We start from the raw sequence: 18,768 nt of genomic DNA on the forward strand, positions 1-18,768 counted from the left end.
AATGAGAACTCGAACCTCCTGGCTGTAACCCGAGCCCTTGTTGCCATGGACGCAGCGCAGGTGTGCGCTGGCACCTGACGTTTCCCGCGGCCCCCCCTCCTCCCGGAGGTGGAGGCGGGGGCGTTGTGGCCTCCTCCCCCGGCTCCTCCTCCTCCATCATGCCGGGCAGACAGAAGCAGCTCCTCTTCTCCGTGTGCGGGCTCCTCGGCCTCTCCTGCGCGCTCACGGCCGCGGTGGCCACCGGCCTGCCGCTCTGGCTCCGCGGGGCCGTGCTGTGCCGCACCGGGGCCGAGCTCGTCAACGCCACCGGGGCCGAGCTGGACAAGTTCGTGGGCGAGCTGAGCTACGGGCTGTTCCACGGACAGCGCGTGAAGCAGTGCGGGCTGGGGGGCCGCGCGGCGCGCTTCTCCTGTGAGTGATCGCCGATGGTGCACGCGCACGAGCGGTAATTCACGCACGAGCTGCTGCGAGTCTGTGCACGGCTTTATCAACAACTCTGCATTAATAATAATCAGGTTAATCAATAACCCCGTTCATTGATCTGCAGTAACTCATCAGAGTGTTGTTGTGAAACTACAAAAATACAAACACTGATTGATCGGGACAGCAAACTGGAAACATTCAAGATGTCAAACAGATTTCATAGGAACTCAAAGTCCATAAACTGAAGACCCAGGACCAGGACTGAGACCAGGACCAGGACCAGGACTGAGACCAGGACCGAGACCAGGACTGAGACCAGGACTGAGACCAGGACCAGCATTTCTGATTTGGGCTTGTGGAGCCGGAGCTCTGTTGTCACCGGGTGATTTCTGAACCCTGCTGCTGATCCGAGACAAACGCTGAGCTCAGCCTGCGTGACGGTGACGCGTCACCGTCACGCAGGCTGAGCTCTCATTGGCTCGTATACACAGCCAGCAGCAGGCAGGTTAATTAAAGGTTAAATGAGTCCAGCTGCAGATGTGAAACCACTGGCAGATAATCTTTTCATTTGTCACGTGACTCTGTGGGACAGGAAGCTCCCTCTGAGGTCCAGGGGAGCGGCGGCGCGGCACTAACGAGGTTTCCGCCTGATTGCGTGGGATCTGCGAGCAGAGACAAAGCCGCTCTGTCCCTGCAGGACCTGCGTCTCTGCTTCAGAGCTTTTCGTTTCACGCCAGGACGTTTGTCAGCCTTCGTGGGTGTTACAGCAGTGGGGGTGTCACAGCTGAGCTTAGCGGGGAGGCGGAGCACGCTGCGGGCTCCAGCAGCTCGTGTTCTCTTAAATCGACTCTCTTACTAAATATCTGACAGTGTTCACGTCCTGTGTCTGTCACACACTTCCTGTCTCTGAGTTTACAGATTTCTGTCACGTTGGCGCTCTGTTGATTCTCTGTTTGTCACTTCCTGTGTCGGTCTTGTCTGTTGTGTGTCAGCGTGTCTTCGCCTGCTGTTTGACCCTCTAACAGGAAGTGCTGTCTGTGTGTCCCGAGGCTCGGCGCCCTCTGTGGTCGCTGCAGACACGCCTCTCACTGCTGTCTCTTGCTGTCTTCCAGTCTTCCCTGACCTCCTGAGCGCCATCCCCACGGGCCTCCACGTCACCGTCATCTTCTTCTGTGGTGTTGTGACGCTCTTCTCCTGCGTGGCCACCGGCTTCTTCTTCTTCAACGCCTTCGGCCGACCCTACGAGACGCTGCAAGGCCCCGTGGGACTTTACCTGTGGACCTTCATCACCTGTGAGAACCACACCCTCACAGCTTCACCTGCTAGGATAAGATAAGATGAGAACAGCTGTTCGCTAAAATACGACCAAAGGCAAGACTGTTAGAGATGGGGGGGTGGGGGGGGGGGGGACAGTGTCACTGAAGTGCATGCTGGGACAGGTGGCGGGCTCCCTGTGAGCCTGTAGCGAGATATAAAATATGGATGGTCTGAAATGAGTTCAGGGAGGATCACAGACAAACAGCCTGATAACAGAGCCACGGGCAGGGGGGGGTGAAGCAGGCGGGGGGGCGATCATTAAGACCCAGCGATCCTCGCTCATTTCCTCCTCCGGGTTCATTTCACTTAATCGGCCCGTCCAATGTGTGCCTGCAACCGCAGACCCCAATTAGTGCCGGGCAGTGTCCCCACAAATGCTCCAGTTTCACTCACAGAGAAGCAGAAGCCTCGCAGGCCGCCACGGCGCCTGTCAGAGGCCACGCCCCCAACGATGCAAACTTGAACCTTAACACAGTTTGTACAGGTGTGTTGTAGAAACAGGTGTTTCACAGACACCAAGCAGCTTATGCATCAGCGGCCTGTGTGCACTAACTCACTGCTGCCCCCGCTGGACGGGGGAGGAACTGCAGCCTGTGCTCCTCACAGTGGGTTGGTCCAAACCCTGGAGTGGGGACTGTCAGTCATGTGACCTGAGCTCAGCTGAGCCACGTTACCATGAGCGCCATCACGGGGTTTATTTCCTCTGATGACATCATCACTCCTTCTGTTGAGGTCTGGTTCGCCTCCTCTGGCCTTCTCAGAGGTGTCTAAGGGTGCTGGGGTCAGAGGTCAGCCTGATGGTTCCTGTCTGTGTGTCCTGCAGGTGTCAGCAGCTGCCTCGTCATGGTCCTGTTTGTGTCGGAGGTAAAGCTCGGTCGTCTGTCCGAGCGGATCGCCAACTTCAACGAGGGGAATTTCATCTTCCAGACGTACGCCGAGCGCTACGACCGATGCTTCTGGCTCTTCTTCCTCATCTTCCTCCTTCAGGGGCTGAACGCCCTGCTGGTCCGACTGGCGGGAATCCAGTTTCCCTTTCAGCAAAACAAAGAGGTGGAGCTGAGCGGCGGGGCGGCCGACCTCATGTACTGAGAGGAGCGCGACTCAGCGGGAAGACGGCCCGAACGCCAGACTTCATCAGCCGCCACTTCCTGTCGCTGCAGCTCTGTCGGAAGGCTTTCCTTCATGTTTGTTCCACGCTGACGAAGCCGAACCCTCGCTCTTCACCGGCGTGAGGGCGTTTCCCTCGGTAACAGCGGTGACGCTGAACTACGAACAGTTGGTAGATTTGAAATGTTACTCTGTGGTCGATGACGCTGTCGCGCTCTGTGTCTTCATCTGTGATGTTTAGGTCCTCGCTGGCTCACTCGTCCTTTAGCTTCTTGTGTTTCACTGATCGCGATGACGATGCGTCCGGCGCCGAGCCCGTCCTGATCCGAGGACAGGCGACGCCTCGGCGCTGCCGTGTTGTTGTGGGAACGTGATCGTTGAACGCAGAGGAAGGTTTTGGACAGTGAACCACTGAAGTGTGTTTCTGTGCATCACGAGCTCCATCTGCCTGAAAATAAAACTATCTGAGCGTTTCTGCGTTTGACTGACTGGCTTCACATCTGGATTTCTTCTGCTCCTGCAGCTCTGTCACTGAGACTCACATTGCTCTGAGATCTTTCTGAGGGCAGAGGTCACCAGCAGAGAGCCTGGAGGTCAGAGGTTACACTCCCTGTGGAGGTCCTCACCTTTGATGAGGAGACAAACGTAGGACTTCATTCTTTTACAATATAAAAGAGTTTATTTCTGTGACCTCTAACTGGCCGATCAGATGTTTACTGGTCCAAATACAGAAAGCCATCAGTTGCCATGGTGATGTTCTCATGTTTGCACATCATCATGAAAGCAGAAATAACCCTTGGCAGCGCTCACACGGCGTGCTGAATCCTGAGCAGCTTCACCCGCGACAGCAGTGATCAGGTCGGCATTAGCGGTGAGAGCCTTTGGACTGAACCTCATGGCGTGTGTTGGCTTTAATGGGGCCATGATGGTGGTGCTGCAGGGCGCTGTGATGAGGCCCGCCCCCTGCAGTGACACCGAGCCCGCCCTCCGTGTGTGGACGTGCTGACAGAGCAGGCCGGCCTGTCTGTTGTCCTCTTGTTTCCACTGTGTGTTTAATGGTGGCGTCCTCTTCAGCAGCCGGCCAATTAAAGGCCAGGATTTCATCCGGCTGATGGCAGACGGGAGCTCAGCTGGAGAAAACTGGATCTGCTGACTTTAAACTTTAACCACGTTCAGCCTGACGTCCAGGCAGGACACGGGGTGGTTACTGCTGCAGAGCTGCAGCTGAATGAGCACGTGCGACCGCGAAACCCGTGAGCGCGCCTCTGGTGGCCTGACGTGAACGCCGCAGACGCGTCAGGGAGTCGAACACGGAGACGTCATCAGCTGAAACACCCCAGGGAGTGAGAGCAACACTGATGATGTGCCGTTTGTGAAGGAACAGTGACGCCCGAGGGGATCCTGTCACAGGTAATTGGCTGACCTGGGGGACGGCAGTCAGACGATGGGAGGTAAAAAGAGCCGCTCAGACGGTCCGGCCTCGGACACACAGCTTCCCGTCACTCACTGCAGGTAACACGCTTCCTCACAGCGGGATCGCCGAGCTCCGATTCACAGGTAATACTCCCGGTTTTCCTCTTCTCAGTGGACAGCGGCGCTCCGAGGATTCAGGATCACGCTGATATATGTACATAGCAATGACATGTAGGTGCACTTTGGTGCGGAGCAGGTCAAGGTGACGATGATGATGCTGAAGTTAGAGGGTGCTGCAGATGTTGCTCTTATGAGAAGAAGCAAGAGGCTTCCTGCGACTGACGGTGCAGCTGCCGTCACTGTTGGAGGGTCCTGAGGGTCACTGAGGGTCCTGCAGATCAGGACGTGGTGACGTGCAAATAAAACAAATCTGTGAAAAGCCTCGAGCCGTAATTCAAACACACACCGACGATTCAGCCTCAGACCTGCTGAAGATATCTGCTCATCAAACGGTGCAGCGTCGGGTCTGAATAAAGTCCAGGAGCTACAAACAGGAGCATGGTGCACCTCCTCTGAGCTCTTCTAAGGTGGACTGAGGCTGACGCAGAAACACCTCTGAGCTCTTCTAAGGTGGACTGAGGCTGACGCAGAAACACCTCTGAGCTCTTCTAAGGTGGACTGAGGCTGATGCAGAAACACCTCTGAGCTCTTTTAAGGTGGACTGAGGCTGACGCAGAAACACCTCTGAGCTCTTCTAAGGTGGACTGAGGCTGATGCAGAAACACCTCTGAGCTCTTCTAAGGTGGACTGAGGCTGACGCAGAAACACCTCTGAGCTCTTTTAAGGTGGACTGAGGCTGATGCAGAAACACCTTTGAGCTCTTTTAAGGTGGACTGAGGCTGACGCAGAAACACCTCTGAGCTCTTTTAAGGTGGACTGAGGCTGATGGCTGAGATTCTGTTTGGCGGTCATGGATGCTGCGTCCTGAAGAGGAGAGGGACCATGACGGCCTCATGCCCGTGTGGTTCTTCAGAATGTCATGTGACCAAAACGATTGTCTGAAATCATGTGACTGCCTCACTAGGTGATTGGAAAGAATGGTTGGTTACCAGTTGCTTGGTTGTCACTGGTTGTTGCTGGATGTTACCAGTTGTTAGGAGTGCGATCCAGTGTCAGTAATGAAACAGCTGTCAGTGCTTGTACGGGTCGGCCTGCCAGATGATTCCCAGTCCAGCCCTGGTGCCATCCCTACAGCGCCTGTTTCAGGAAGCTCTTGATAAAGAAACCTGACTGAGCTCACGCTGCAGCAGCAGACCTGACCTGAGCTCAGACCATCACCTGCCGAAACATCAGACCACAGCACCTACTGGCTAAATTCACCGAACCTGATTTGGTGTAAACTTGAAGTTCAATCAGTTTCTCCATATTTTCACCGCCTCTCTTATCTCCTCATCACTTCCTGTTAAAACATCGTCTGTTGCTTCCAATCCCGTAGTGCTCTCTACACTTAAGATGTGGTTTCAGTTCAGGTTTTAAATTCATATCCCCCTCTACCAGATTACCATGGTTAATCATCTATTTTCCTGCCAACGCCGCCTGTTTGACGTGGCATAAAAACCGTGAGAGCCCTTTACAAAGATGATGTCTTTCTTAGTTTCTCAGAGCTCCTCAGAGTGTAACCTACCTCCTGGTTGACCTTCTGCTTGTGAGGCCTAATCAAAAATCACTTCTATCAGATATATATTGTATGCTTATGGCGACCCAAACGGATTCATCAGGTAAAATCAGAACCGCCTGTGAGCGTGAATTCAGTGTTGAACTGTTTGAATCATGTGGACGAGGTGAATCTCATGGTTCAAATACACCGTGTGCTACAGTGGTACAGTTTAAAGCAGGGGTCGGCAACCCTGGGCAGGCGTGCCACAGCTGCCACGCGAAGGGTTAACTGATGGCACAACTACAGCTGGACTGGCCATCGGTATGCCCGATGTGATTTTTCGTCTTTATGGGTCGATGATTTTTGTTTGTTTGTTTGTTTGTTTGTTTGTTTTTTGTAACGGTATAAACAATGAGAGGTGGTGGATTGGCCAGATGCTGGCAGATGTGTAAAAATAACTCAATCGTTTAGTCGTGTCTGTGGCGGAGCTTCCACTGAGGCAGCGGGTGGATGAGGGAAGGGGAGGAGGAGCAGAGACCCGAACTGAACTTCAGGTAAGAAGTTATGAGCTGCAGTCTATCTGATCAGATATAAACCAAGTTTAGTTTATTTTAGCTGTGCTGACTTTTTACAGTCAGTTACAATAACTCGTACTGCGTGAGCTAGCATGACGGAGTTTCTATACAGCTGGGTGGTGCTGTGATGTTACTGATAGTGAACTTTATTTTATTCATAAGGTTAGTTAGTAGAGTTTCCAACCGTCCTGTACAAAACTGAGTCGTCTCGTATTCAGAGAAAATATTACGCGTCTCGTGTTGAGCTGAGAAAGAACAGTTTGTCCCGAACTTCAGCTACAATGGAAAAGACACAAAGCTGGAGTTATGGATGAAGTGTTTTTTGTTTCAAAATAGCTGATAACTATTGGCTGACAGTTCCCAACATCTGCGAACAAATATCATTCTGTAAAGTTGTTTTATATAGTGTGTAACTGTTCGTGTAGAGTGTTATTAAATGTATTGCTAATGCAGTCATGTGGCACATTGACTGCTGAGGAAATTTTAGATGCACTGGTCATCAGAAAGGTTGCCGACCCCTGGTATAAAGTAATAAACAGAGTCCATTCCTCAAAATCCCGTTTATCTAAAATTTCCTTCAATTATGGATCAATGTGACCTCCCCCTGCAAGCCATATGTTTTTCTTCTGTCCGCGTTTGAACAAATGTTGGGTTTTCAGAGGTTTTTGGATCCGATCCGAGAAGACCCTCTAATCGCCATATTTGGAGTTCCACAGACCCTCTAATCGCCATATTTGGAGTTCCAAAGACCCTCTAATCGCCATATTTGGAGTTCCACAGACCCTCTAATCGCCATATTTGGAGTTCCACAGACCCTCTTAATATAACAGCAAACTGAGATCGTGGCTTTTTGTTCCCTTCTTGCTGGACGCTGTATTTTACTTCGGTGGAAACCTCCCACGCCTCCATCTGCATCGCAATGTCTTAATACTGTCCGGACATTCTTGAGGGTGGAGAAGATCTCACTCACAGTGACGTGGACACTCTCTGTGGAATATCTCAGATCTTTCCTGAGAACAACGCGATTTACCACCTGCGACCAGATCGAAAAGAATTTGAAATTTACTCTTTTTTAAGGCACAGGATTTAAGCCCCGCCCCTTTCTATTCTTTTATTTGTATTTATTTATCGTTTAATTTTATTTATTTTATTTAATTTTACTTTATTTAATTTTATTTATTTATTTAATATTTTTTCTAATTTACTAACTTTTTTTTCTTCATTTTTTCTCAATTTTCTGTTCTTGATGTTTAAAATTTTAAAATTATTTTAATTTGTCTTTGTTTAACGAGAAAAAGTTAAAATGATTGAGAAATAAATATTTGAGAAATATGTCATGTAAGATACATACAGTACAATGTACAATAACAGACCACAAGCAGCACAGAAGAACATCTGGCCTCCTCAGATGTGTCTGCTTTAGACTTTAAATACTTCCTGCGTAGTTTCTGTGAAAACAGTGAAGCGTGTAGATGGATTTGTCAGGATTCAGGACAGGAACTGAAGCTGTTTCCTGTAAACTGATGAACTGATGTGTGTTCAGATGGAGGCAGAGATTCAGCAGATCCTGGTCCAGGTGTCGGAGCTGCAGCGCCGAAGGAAAGTTCACTTCCTGCTTCAAAAAAGCCGATCTGCTCCCCAAATCTGAAGGCCTTCACACACCTCCAAAGAAACACCACACAATCCTGAATTTTCTGGATCCGAACTGGCCGTGCAACTCGTGCACACTGAAAGTACGGCGTTTTCTCTGTCCTCTAAGCGTCAGCAGCAGCAGTGAGGATTTCTTGGTCTGGTCCAGGAGCTGAAGCTCCGCATATCAGCATGTGGCACAGCTGGAGCTGAATCAAACACAATGATTTTACTGTGTCAGTATCAGTGTAGAGCTGTGAGAGACACATCGACAATCAGAAACATGCAGCCTGTTTGTTGCTGTGAACGGCTGCATTAACAGATGAGCCCCAAAAACACTTGCAGGGATTTTCTGTGTGAGGTGTGTGAAGGCTTTCAGAGAGACAAATGCACAGATATTTTCAGACTGAAGGATTTATTCTGTTGTGTTCTCCCTGCAGGCTGCAGTCACAGTCTGTGGTCGTAAGTATCAACATTCATTGACACTCAGTTTTATTCATATGGCACCAAATCACAACAGCAGCTACATCTATTGCAGCATAACTAAGGGAGGATTCAGGGTCACCTGGTCCAGCCCTAACTATATGCTTTAGCAAAAAGGAAAGTTTGAAGCCTAATCTTAAAAGTAGAGATAGTGTCTGTCTCCTGAATCCAAACTGGAAGCTGGTTCCACAGAAGAGGGGCCTGAAAACTGAAGGCTCTCCCTCCCATTCTACTTTTAAATACTCTAGGAACAACAAGTAGGCCTGCAGAGCGGGAGCGAAGTGCTCTAATAGGGTGATATGGTACTACAAGGTCATTAAGATAAGATGGGGCCTGATTATTTAAGACCTTGTATGTGAGGAGCAGGATTTTGAATTCTGGATTTAACAGGAAGCCAAAACAGGAGAAATATGCTCTCTCTTTCTAGTCCCTGTCAGGACTCTTGCTGCAGCATTTTGGATTAACTGAAGGCTTTTCAGTGAGTTTTTTGGACATCCTGATAATAATGAATTGCAGTAGTCCAGCCTGGAAGTAATAAATGCATGAACTAGTTTTTCAGCGTCACTCTTAGACAGGATATTTCTAATTTTAGAGATGTTGCACAAATGGAAGAACGCAGTCTTACATATGTGTTTAATATGTGCGTTGAAGGACATATCCTGGTCAAAAATGACTCCAAGGTTCCTCACAGTGTTACTGGAGGCCACGGTAATGCCATCCAGAGTAAGAATCTGGTTAGATACCATATTTCTAAGCTTTTCAGCGCCGAGTACAATGACCTCAGTTTTATCTGAGTTAAGAAGCAGAAAGTTAGTGGCCATCCAAGTCTTTATGTCTTTAAGACATTCCTGCAGTTTAACTAATTGGTGTGTGTTATCTGGCTTCATGGACAGATAGAGCTGGGTGTCATCTGCATAGCAGTGAAAATGTATGCTATGTCTTCTAATGATGCTGCCTAAGGGAAGCATGTATAATGTAAACAGAATTGGTCCTAGCACTGAACCCTGTGGAACTCCATAATTAACCTCAGTGTGTGAAGAGGACTCTCCATTTACATGCACAAATTGGAGTCTATTAGATAGATATGATACAAACCACTGCAGTGCAATACCTGTAATACCTACAGCATGTTCTAATCGCTCTAACAGGATATTATGGTCGACAGTATCGAATGCTGCACTAAGGTCAAGAAGGACAAGCACAGAGATGAGTCCACTGTCAGAGGCCATAAGAAGATCATTTGTAACCTTCACTAAAGCTGTTTCTGTGCTGTGATGAGCTCTGAAACCTGACTGAAACTCTTCAAATAAACCATTCCTCTGCAGATGATCTGTTAGCTGTTTGACAACTACTCTTTCAAAGATGTTTGATATGAAAGGAAGGTTGGAGATTGGCCTATAATTAGCTAAGACTGCTGGGTCTAGAGATGCTTTTTGAGTAAAGGTTTAACTGCAGCCACCTTGAAGGCCTGTGGTACATAGCCGATTATTAGAGATAGTTGATCAGATTTAAGATCGAAGCATTAATTAATGGCAGGACTTAGACACCTTCCATACACGAGTCTGCGCATATCCAAAAACATGACAGGAAAATAAGACGGCTGTCACGGTGAGCACACACATCCATGCACAGCAGAGTTTTCAGCTAACAGCTGATGGATCAAAAGTCTGGGTTCGACTCAGAATGTCTGTTTCCCAAAGAAAGCATGTTTCTGTTTCTGTAACTAGAAATTAATTTGAAATGTTGACAGTAAATGAGTCATGAACACAGAGACCCTCTGTCAGCATCCATCACCTGATAGATCAGCTCTGCCCTCTGTTGTTGGTGCAGCTGCACTGCACTCAGCTCAGTTTTCAGCTGACAGGATGAAGGAGCAGCTCGTCATCCTCGCCGCGGCTCCCCTGTAGTGTTAGTGAGGGCCGTCCCTCAGCTGTAGTGATGTCAGACCGCCGGCTGGACTACATCGGGCTGCTCTGGCAGGAAGTGAGCAGGAATCCTCACGTGAGTGAATACTACTGCATTACCACCACGTACTGTTTGATGAGTGTCACCCTCGCGCTCCGCTCTATTCATCAGCTGTGCAGCAGCTCATATTGTTTGTTTTGTGTGTGCACTGAGGGAAGGCAAAGGTAAAGAGTCATGTGACTGCAGGTTTGCTGTAAATCTGATGGAGACGTTGTTCAGCGTTGAAGCTGTGAAGTGTTTTTTCGTTGTGACTGAACGGTCGAAGGCAGCTGTTTGTCTCGCCTCCTCCTCAGAGGCTGCTGGATGTGGAGAAAGAGGAGCAGGAGGAAGCCCCTCCACCCCCGAGGACCCTTCAAGCCCTCTGCTCCATCCCCCGGAGGCTGGCCATCTCTGCGGGGCTCGGGGGAACGCCGGTCACCCCCCAACTGATCGAGGTAAACACAATGATTCAGAAACAGGTCACCTGACACCGTCCCTGTTTTCCTGTAAACACGATGAGCTCACCTGACCACAGATCAGCCGTGTTACGCGACACCTCCACTTGGCTGAAGGGAGGCGGGGTTTATGAGGATACCAGGATGGAGGTGTGCAGGTGCTGAAACACCCCACAGGAAGTTTTATTTCCAGCTCTGTGATTTTATCTTCATGCAGTCAGGCTTCTGCTTGAAACAAACAGTTTTAGCTCCTCCTTCTTTACACTAGTTTCATTATCATTGGCTGCCTGCGACAAACAGGAGGTCTGAACAGATCCGAGAGCAGGGAGTGTTCAGAGCTGTGAGCTCTGTGTCTGAGCGTCCAGTGACCTGTTGTTGCCTGTCAGGTGTGTTCAGGCCAACGATCGACCGATGTCTCTGTTTCAGAGCCTGAGGAGGATTCTTCTGGGTGGAAACTTTCGTGTCTTCGACTACGAGTGGAGGAAAGCCGTCTTCCACTTCAGGGAACCAAACTCCGAGTTAGCGTACGCTCTGAAGGCTGACGGGGTGAGAAACCGACTCTGCTTCTAAGATCAGATCAAAGTTTCCTTTTTGCTAAAGCATGTAGCTGTTTGAGAGAAGCGTCATCCATCAGGCTGTCAGGATGCTGAACACACACCAACTCCAGACCTGCATCCACCTCTGAGCCCCCACACATACAAACTCTGACCCACCACCATCGCCTTTCACTGACTGCACCGCCCCCAGTGCACACGAGCCCATCATCACGATGATTGTGTTGGACGCTGCTGTTTAAATAATCGTGTTGTGTCGTACAGAAGACTTTTATTTATTTTATTATCTTTATATTTCTACTGTCCACTGAGGGCCATGAGAGCACTGTGCATGGCTGTGCATGGCTGTGCATGGCTGTGCATGACTGTGCATGGCTGTGCATGACTGTGCATGGCTGTGCATGACTGTGCATGACTGTGCATGACTGTGCATGGCTGTGCATGACTGTGCATGACTGTGCATGGCTGTGCATGGCTGTGCATGACTGTGCATGGCTGTGCATGACTGTGCATGGCTGTGCATGCGGTCTTTGACAATAAGGTAGCTCAGTAGGTAGAGTGGTGCCCCCATGATCGGAAGGTCGTGGGTCTGAATCCCCTGAGGTTCCCCTGAGCGAGGCACCGTCCCTACACACCGCTCCCCGGGCGCCCAAAGCTTCACAGAGTGAACGGGTTAAATGCAGAGAGGGGATCTCCACGGGGATCAGTAAAGTTTACAGTATTATTATTAAAGCTGACTTCATCTCGTTTGCTTGCCCTAACAAGCAAACGAGATGAAGTCTGAAGAAGTAAATCAGGAAAGAGAGAGAAAGGGAGGAATTAAAGTTAATGTTTCCTGTTATATGAATATCAGGAAAAAGAAAACAAGCAGAAACTCAAACTAAACCTTTAGCTTTTTGATAAATATTACATTATAATATTTATATAATACAGGAGTGTTATTCATCCTCCAGCTCAGTGATGCACCTGATAAATGATGTTGAACGTTCTTACTTTCATTGTCACACAGCTGATTCAAAGGCCGTCCCACATGCGCTGACCGCTGCTACAGCAGATTTATTAAAACATCACTCGTTCATAAAGAAGGTGACTCTGTGTCGTTTCTGCAACACTGCTTTATTCCAAAGGTGCCCCGAGCCGCTGAAAGGCACAGACACTTGGGCCTAAAAGTTCACCAAACTCCACACAGATCGTTTTCCTTCGTGTGGTTGAACTTAGCGCAGCTGTAGGCTTCGTTTTTATTGGCCGCGTGAAGGTCACAGCGTGCAGCACTCCTGGCTCAGTGCAGCGTTAAAACCTTGTTGTGCAGCACCTGCCCTTTCACCGCGTGCCGTGTGAAAGGGCAGGCAGACGACACGCTCACCGTGGTGTTTTGCATGCAGCGCTTTGAACAAACGTCCTCTGCAGAAGCTTCAGCACCGCTTCACAGCAGACTGTCTCCATGTGACCCTGTAGATCAGAGGAATACAGAACAAACGTTAACTTGGTTTTTAAACAAAAAGAGTTCAAACATTAAAAGCCAGGAATTTCCCGGACACGACTAAGAGCTTCATCTCACTCCTGATAGGCTGGCAGTTTTAACCCATCAGCATCAAGCCCCGCCCAGAATATTACATCTTCTAAGGTCAGGTGTGTGTTTCAGGGCGGGGCTCGGGCCATTCAGATGGTCGTCCAGGCTCGCATCATTAAGCACCTGCTGTTCGCCCGACAGAGCGCCTCAGACGGACAGACGCTGCACAGGTGAGGCCTCTGTGGCGTGGTCACGGTAAAGGTGAGACTTCCACCTGTAACAGTAACTGGTCTTTCTCTGTGCCCAGCGGTTCTCTGAAGCGTCCTGCGTGACCTTTGACCTGTGCTGTCCTCCCCACAACTCTAATGTGTTTCTATTATTTTGTCCACCCTCCAGTCTGACAGAGGTAGGACGGCGGGAGCAGGACAGAGCATTGGCGGCCGCCCTGAGCGACAGCCTCTGGTTGGCCGGCCAGGAGGCGAGCGCGACTGTCACCTTGGTAACCGAAGACTGTTGCATCACATCTCACCTGGACAACAAACTGGACACCTTCACAGAGAGGGTACCGCCCTTCCTCACAGCGCCCGCTCCGCCCCCAGCATCTCGTCACGTCTGTTCTTTCCTGTCTTTCAGCTGCAGCTCTTCACGTTCAGCGAGAAGGACGCCGTCACCAACTTCATCCTCGACCACATCCAGTGTGTGAGTACAGCATCCAATCAGGACGCCAGAATCAGGTCACTTTACCTGTTACCAGTTTGTTGCATTAATGCGAATTCAGGTGAGAAACACGAGCACTGATCTTTACACACGTGACACGACTGCACAAAAATACGGCCTGCGGTCGACGTGGAGCTCCGTCGGCCCGCGGTCGGAAAGGTTTCGGGTAGGGATGCCCCGATACCCGATACCGATACTGGTATCGGGTATCGGGGCCGATACTGTAAAATGTGTGTGTACTCATACTCGTAAAAGTTAACCGATACCATGAACCGATACCAACTTATTTCATAAATCAGAGGGTGGCTTGTCATTTCTGTTGTAGTTTTTTAGATTGGCCACTAGGGGGACATCCCCTAGAGACAGTGCCAATAGTTCAGTGATATTCTGTTAAATTACAATGTGGAGACTCTGCAGTAATTTAACAGAAGTGCTTATTTTTCACTTGAAATTTTTTTGTGGTCATTTTTATTAAGATATTATTTAATATCGGCGGAGAATAAAATAAAACCTGTCTTACAATTCATTGTGTGTGTGTGTGTGTGTGTGTGTGTGGTAGAAGTATCGGTTTTTGTACTCTGTATCGGCAAGTACTCAGATCCAAGTATCGGTATCGTATCGGTTTGAAAAAATTGGTATCGTTGCATCCCTAGTTTCGGGTGGTTTGGAGCCCGCCGTGCGACATGACCTGATGTCTTGTAGTTTCAGGAGGAGGGCAGTCATGGCGTCATCCTTTTCCTCTACAGCCTCGTCTGCTCCCGTACCATCGACAGGTAACCACACAGCTCTGCGATGTTAGCGCCCCCGACAGGACACAGTCTGTTACAGCCCGCTGGTAACTGTTGACCATGTGCGTCCTCTTCCTCACAGGCTGAGGCAGGACCTGGACTCTCCTACGTCATACCTGCTGCAGCTCAGCCCGGGCAGCTCTGTCTGTCGGCAGGTAAGAGCTCACCTGGCTCATGTTGCCAGACTTCATTTAGAAGTCTTTGTGTTTGTACCTGTATCAGATACCAGACACCTGTCACAGGTGTGCAGTTTTACACCGAGGTCTGCGTGCTCCACCCACTCATGTCACTCTGCGACCGTCGTCGCTCTGTGGTCAGCTAAAATGTCTCAATCAGAGAGCATCATGGGAAGTAAAAATCTGCTGAGGGCTAATCAGCTGACAGTGACATCATCAGAGAGACATGGAGGCTCGTGTTTCCTGCTGATGTCGCCTCCCACAGCTCTCGCGCTGACCGCTCAACGATCAGAGCGTCTCTGTTAGCCTCAGAGCGTCTGCGAGCGTGTGACCTGAGCAAGCGTGCACACCTGTAGAGTGCAAAGTGGGAGGAGCCTCCAGGTCTCTGCTTGTGTATGCAGGCTCTGCTGAACCTGCTGCTGACCGGCAGAGCCAGCCCGCACCTCTTCAACGGGATGCGGCACCTCGGGCAGGACGGCCTGCCTCTGCAACGCCCCCTGCAGGGCGTCCTGTCCCGCAGCGATGTAGGATATCTGCGCTGGAGTCGAGAGGAGATGGAGCGCGGCGCGCTGCCGCAGGTAACCGAGCACCGCTGGCACACACACACAGCTATGTGTTGATTACAGGTGTTTCTGTGACATGAAGCAGCACAGCTGATGTAATCAGGATACTCACAGTAACCTTTCAGGTGTGCGTTACATCCGTCTATGCTGCTCTCATCAGTCTTCGGTCCTTCAGTTTCTCATTTTAAACAGCTGACGGCCGTGAAGCAGCTGTGAGGTCGTTTCACTACAGCAGGAACCAGTAAAACTGTCCTTTACTGGTTTACCCATTATATTACAGCCTGATACACCGTTTGGGCTCCGTGGATTCAATTCAGTTTTATTTATATAGCGCCAAATCACAACAAAAGTCGCCTCAAGGCGCTTCATAGATACAGAGAAAAACCCAACAATCATATGACCCCCTATGAGCAGCACTTTGGCGACAGTGGGAAGGAAAAACTCCCTTTTAACAGGAAGAAACCTCCAGCAGAACCAGGCTCAGGGAGGGGCGGGGCCATCTGCTGTGATTGGTTGGGGTGAGAGAAGGAAGACAGGATAAAGACATGCTGTGGAAGAGAGACAGAGGTTAATAACAGATATGATTCAATGCAGAGAGGTCTGTTAATACATAGTGAGTGAGAAAGGTGACTGGAAAGGAAAAACTCAATGCATCATGGGAATCCCCCGGCAGCCTACACCTATTGCAGCATAACTAAGGGAGGATTCAGGGTCACCTGGTCCAGCCCTAACTATATGCTTTAGCAAAAAGGAAAGTTTTAAGCCTAATCTTGAAAGTAGAGATAGTGTCTGTCTCCCGAATCCAAACTGGAAGCTGGTTCCACAGAAGAGGGGCCTGAAAACTGAAGGCTCTGCCTCCCATTCTACTTTTAAATACTCTAGGAACAACAAGTAGGCCTGCAGAGCGAAGTGCTCTGATAGGGTGGAGCTAAGGAGCGTGGAAAGAAAAGCGTCTGGATGTCTTTAAGCTTCTTGAAGACGTTTTATCGGAGAAGCTTCTTCAGTTCTGAGATGATGGTGTCCCTATGGGGAGGGTCCCTATGGGGAGGGGCCCTATGGGGAGGGTCCCTATGGGGAGGGGCCCTCAGAGGGTGGTGGATCCCCTGTTGATCCTCTGCCTCAGAGCTGAAGAAGCTTCTCAGATGAAACGTCTCCAAGAAGTCCAGACGCTTTTCTTCCCACGATAACCACGACTGAGGAGCTTCAGACACGTCTCTGTGGAGGCCACGCCCCTAACAGAATGACCCAGGTGGATGTGTTATCACTCATCCACCTGGGTCATTCTGTTAGGGGCGTGGCCTCGTTGATGCGGGGGTACCCTTAGTTTGAGAGCGATACTAGGATTGCATCATTTTATGGATGCAGCTCGCTAAACACTCCCTGTTAGCTGATATCCACCCTCTCCACCCTCTCCACCTTCAAACAAAACCAAGAACTAATATTAGCCAACACCAGCACCTCCACCTGCACCTTCCTCCACGAGGCTGTTAAACAGCTGTTCTTACAGGAGAGCGCCCCCTGCCTGTCTCCCTCTGTCTGCAGGTGGGCAGCATGCTGAAGACTCCCCGGTTCCCGGTGTGGGTTTGCAGCATCAACAGCAGCTGCTCGGTCTTGTTCAGCGCCACGCGCTCGCTGCTGTCAGACTGGAGGGCGGAGCATCTGTTCCAGCTGTACTACTACAGCGGGCAGAGCTCGCAGACGGCGACGGCCAGGCTGACAGTCGGTGAGCGCTGCGGTCACACGTCTGCAGGTCTGATCCCTCTCGTGCTTCATCCACCATCTGCTTCCTGTACAGATACTCACTCCCACCACTGGGAGGCGTCGCCCGGAGATGCAGAAGGAGATCCAGAGAAACGGTTTCCCTCACTGGAGATGACCATCAGGACCAAGTGGGACGGCGCTGTGATCGCGTGGAACGGCACCTCCCCCTTCTACTGAGCATCAGCACGGTCTGCGGTCGTCTCAGCACTCGACTGTTTTTACCATCACAGGAAACCAGATGTTAAAAGTCCCGTTACGAACCTCACGTCTTCAGTGACCACTGATGATTCAGACCCGAGGTGTTGGCGAGGTCACCGTGGTCACTGACGAATCAGCGAACACAGCCGGGCACAAAAACAGAGCGAGGTGAAATGACTCAAGACTCCCGTGTGTTTGCATTCCCACGTTATTCCCTGCTGTCCTCGTCTCCGTCATCAGACCCCGACGACTTCCTGTTCTCGTCTCCATGTTTCTGGGTGAAGCTGACGCTCTGTAGCAGCGTCACGTCTGCCCAACGTTTAACCTTTGAACTGAACTGATGTCTGATGTTTCAGTCTCATGTCCTCATCTGTAGCTGAAAGTCTTCTGTTCCTTTGAAACACAGAAATAAATCTGTTTAAACATCCAACTTGTGTTTGTGTGGTGTGATCTCCGGAGGTTTCTGTTCCCTGTCACCCTGCTTCAGTGAGGTCCGGCTCTGAGGAGGCCCACGAGGCTTCAGTGAACATGACGTGGAGATATGCAGCTTTCAGCTAGCAGCTCGTTGGAGCAACGATACGATTTTATGTCAAACTGCGTCACATGGCGTGACAGGCTTCTCCTGACAAAGAAGACAGTTTAAAACTGCTCCTTTGCTGGAGAGCTGTTGCTCCTTTAAAAACCACAAGAATATCTGACTCAAGACTTTTGCACATTACTGTTGTATTTACACAGCACGCATCAACACACTGGGGCCAACACACAGGATAGAAGGGCCTTCAGCACCGTGTCTGAAGATGAAACACAGCGTCACAGTAAACCGAGCAGCTGGACACGGAGCCATGTCTGAGGTATCCAAGGTTACAACGTTCTCAGGCAAAAGTTCTGGTGACCACAGTGAGCTCGAGGGTCCTGAGTCTGTTTCAGAGACAGCTGTAAATTATTTCTAATACTCTGAAGATTAGAAACAGATCTATAATTATTGATCATCACTGGATCCAGGTGATTGACATTCAGCTGCTGATAACAGAATGAGTGAAACAGTGACTATGCCGGCTTGTACACATACACGAGAGTTCTTCTTTACTGATGTTTACTGTGCTTCTCTTAACGTACACAGGTACACCGTAGAACACTTTGGCCTGCAAGTAGACAAACTGGTGTAATTGGAACTTAGGACTTATTTCTTCTTTCTTAGCTTGACTTTTACACGGCTAGACCGTCACCATGAGCAGCTTCTCTGACCTTACTTCCCAAAACAGGAAGTGACCTCTGCCCTTACCTTATACTTACAAAATTAACCGGTTATTTTCCATGTATCAAATTAACTGTACACCAATCCGGTAGGCAAAAAAGGAAAATGTTAACATGCTCAACACAAAAATAAAACATACAAAATAAAATGCGTTAATTACATTATCATTACAAGAGCTCCGCCTAGTGGTCAAATACTAACGTAACAACTGTTACAGTGACATACAGGTGTGATCACTTTGGT

At 49.7% G+C, this 18,768-nt stretch overlaps 2 protein-coding genes across 4 annotated transcripts; both read left to right on the forward strand.

Moving 5' to 3' along the window:
- On the forward strand, positions 1-3,320 carry clrn1 (clarin 1). The gene is made up of 3 exons (XM_006809177.3): positions 1-411; positions 1,536-1,715; positions 2,564-3,320. Exons 1-3 carry the CDS (start codon positions 159-161, stop codon positions 2,827-2,829), a joined length of 699 nt encoding a protein of 232 aa, XP_006809240.1. The 5' UTR covers positions 1-158; the 3' UTR covers positions 2,830-3,320.
- A 6,451-nt stretch (positions 3,321-9,771) lies between these two features.
- On the forward strand, positions 9,772-17,688 carry mindy4b (MINDY family member 4B). 3 transcript variants are annotated; one of them, XM_087851360.1, is made up of 11 exons: positions 9,772-10,605; positions 10,863-11,003; positions 11,430-11,549; positions 13,200-13,297; positions 13,464-13,629; positions 13,701-13,766; positions 14,487-14,557; positions 14,655-14,727; positions 15,150-15,326; positions 16,854-17,034; positions 17,107-17,688. In XM_087851360.1, the coding sequence occupies exons 1-11, from the start codon at positions 10,543-10,545 to the stop codon at positions 17,247-17,249; spliced, it is 1,299 nt and encodes a 432-aa protein (XP_087707486.1). In that variant the 5' UTR covers positions 9,772-10,542; the 3' UTR covers positions 17,250-17,688. The 3 variants fall into 3 exon arrangements, with proteins under 3 accessions (XP_087707486.1, XP_087707487.1, XP_087707488.1); XM_087851361.1 differs by having other exon boundaries at positions 13,464-13,566; XM_087851362.1 differs by lacking the exon at positions 16,854-17,034 and having other exon boundaries at positions 17,107-17,296.
- The last annotated feature ends 1,080 nt before the right edge of the window (positions 17,689-18,768 follow it).

This window comes from Neolamprologus brichardi, chromosome 14 (genome assembly GCF_056152115.1).
Source record: "Neolamprologus brichardi isolate AB-2024 chromosome 14, ASM5615211v1, whole genome shotgun sequence".
NCBI lineage: Eukaryota > Metazoa > Chordata > Actinopteri > Cichliformes > Cichlidae > Neolamprologus > Neolamprologus brichardi.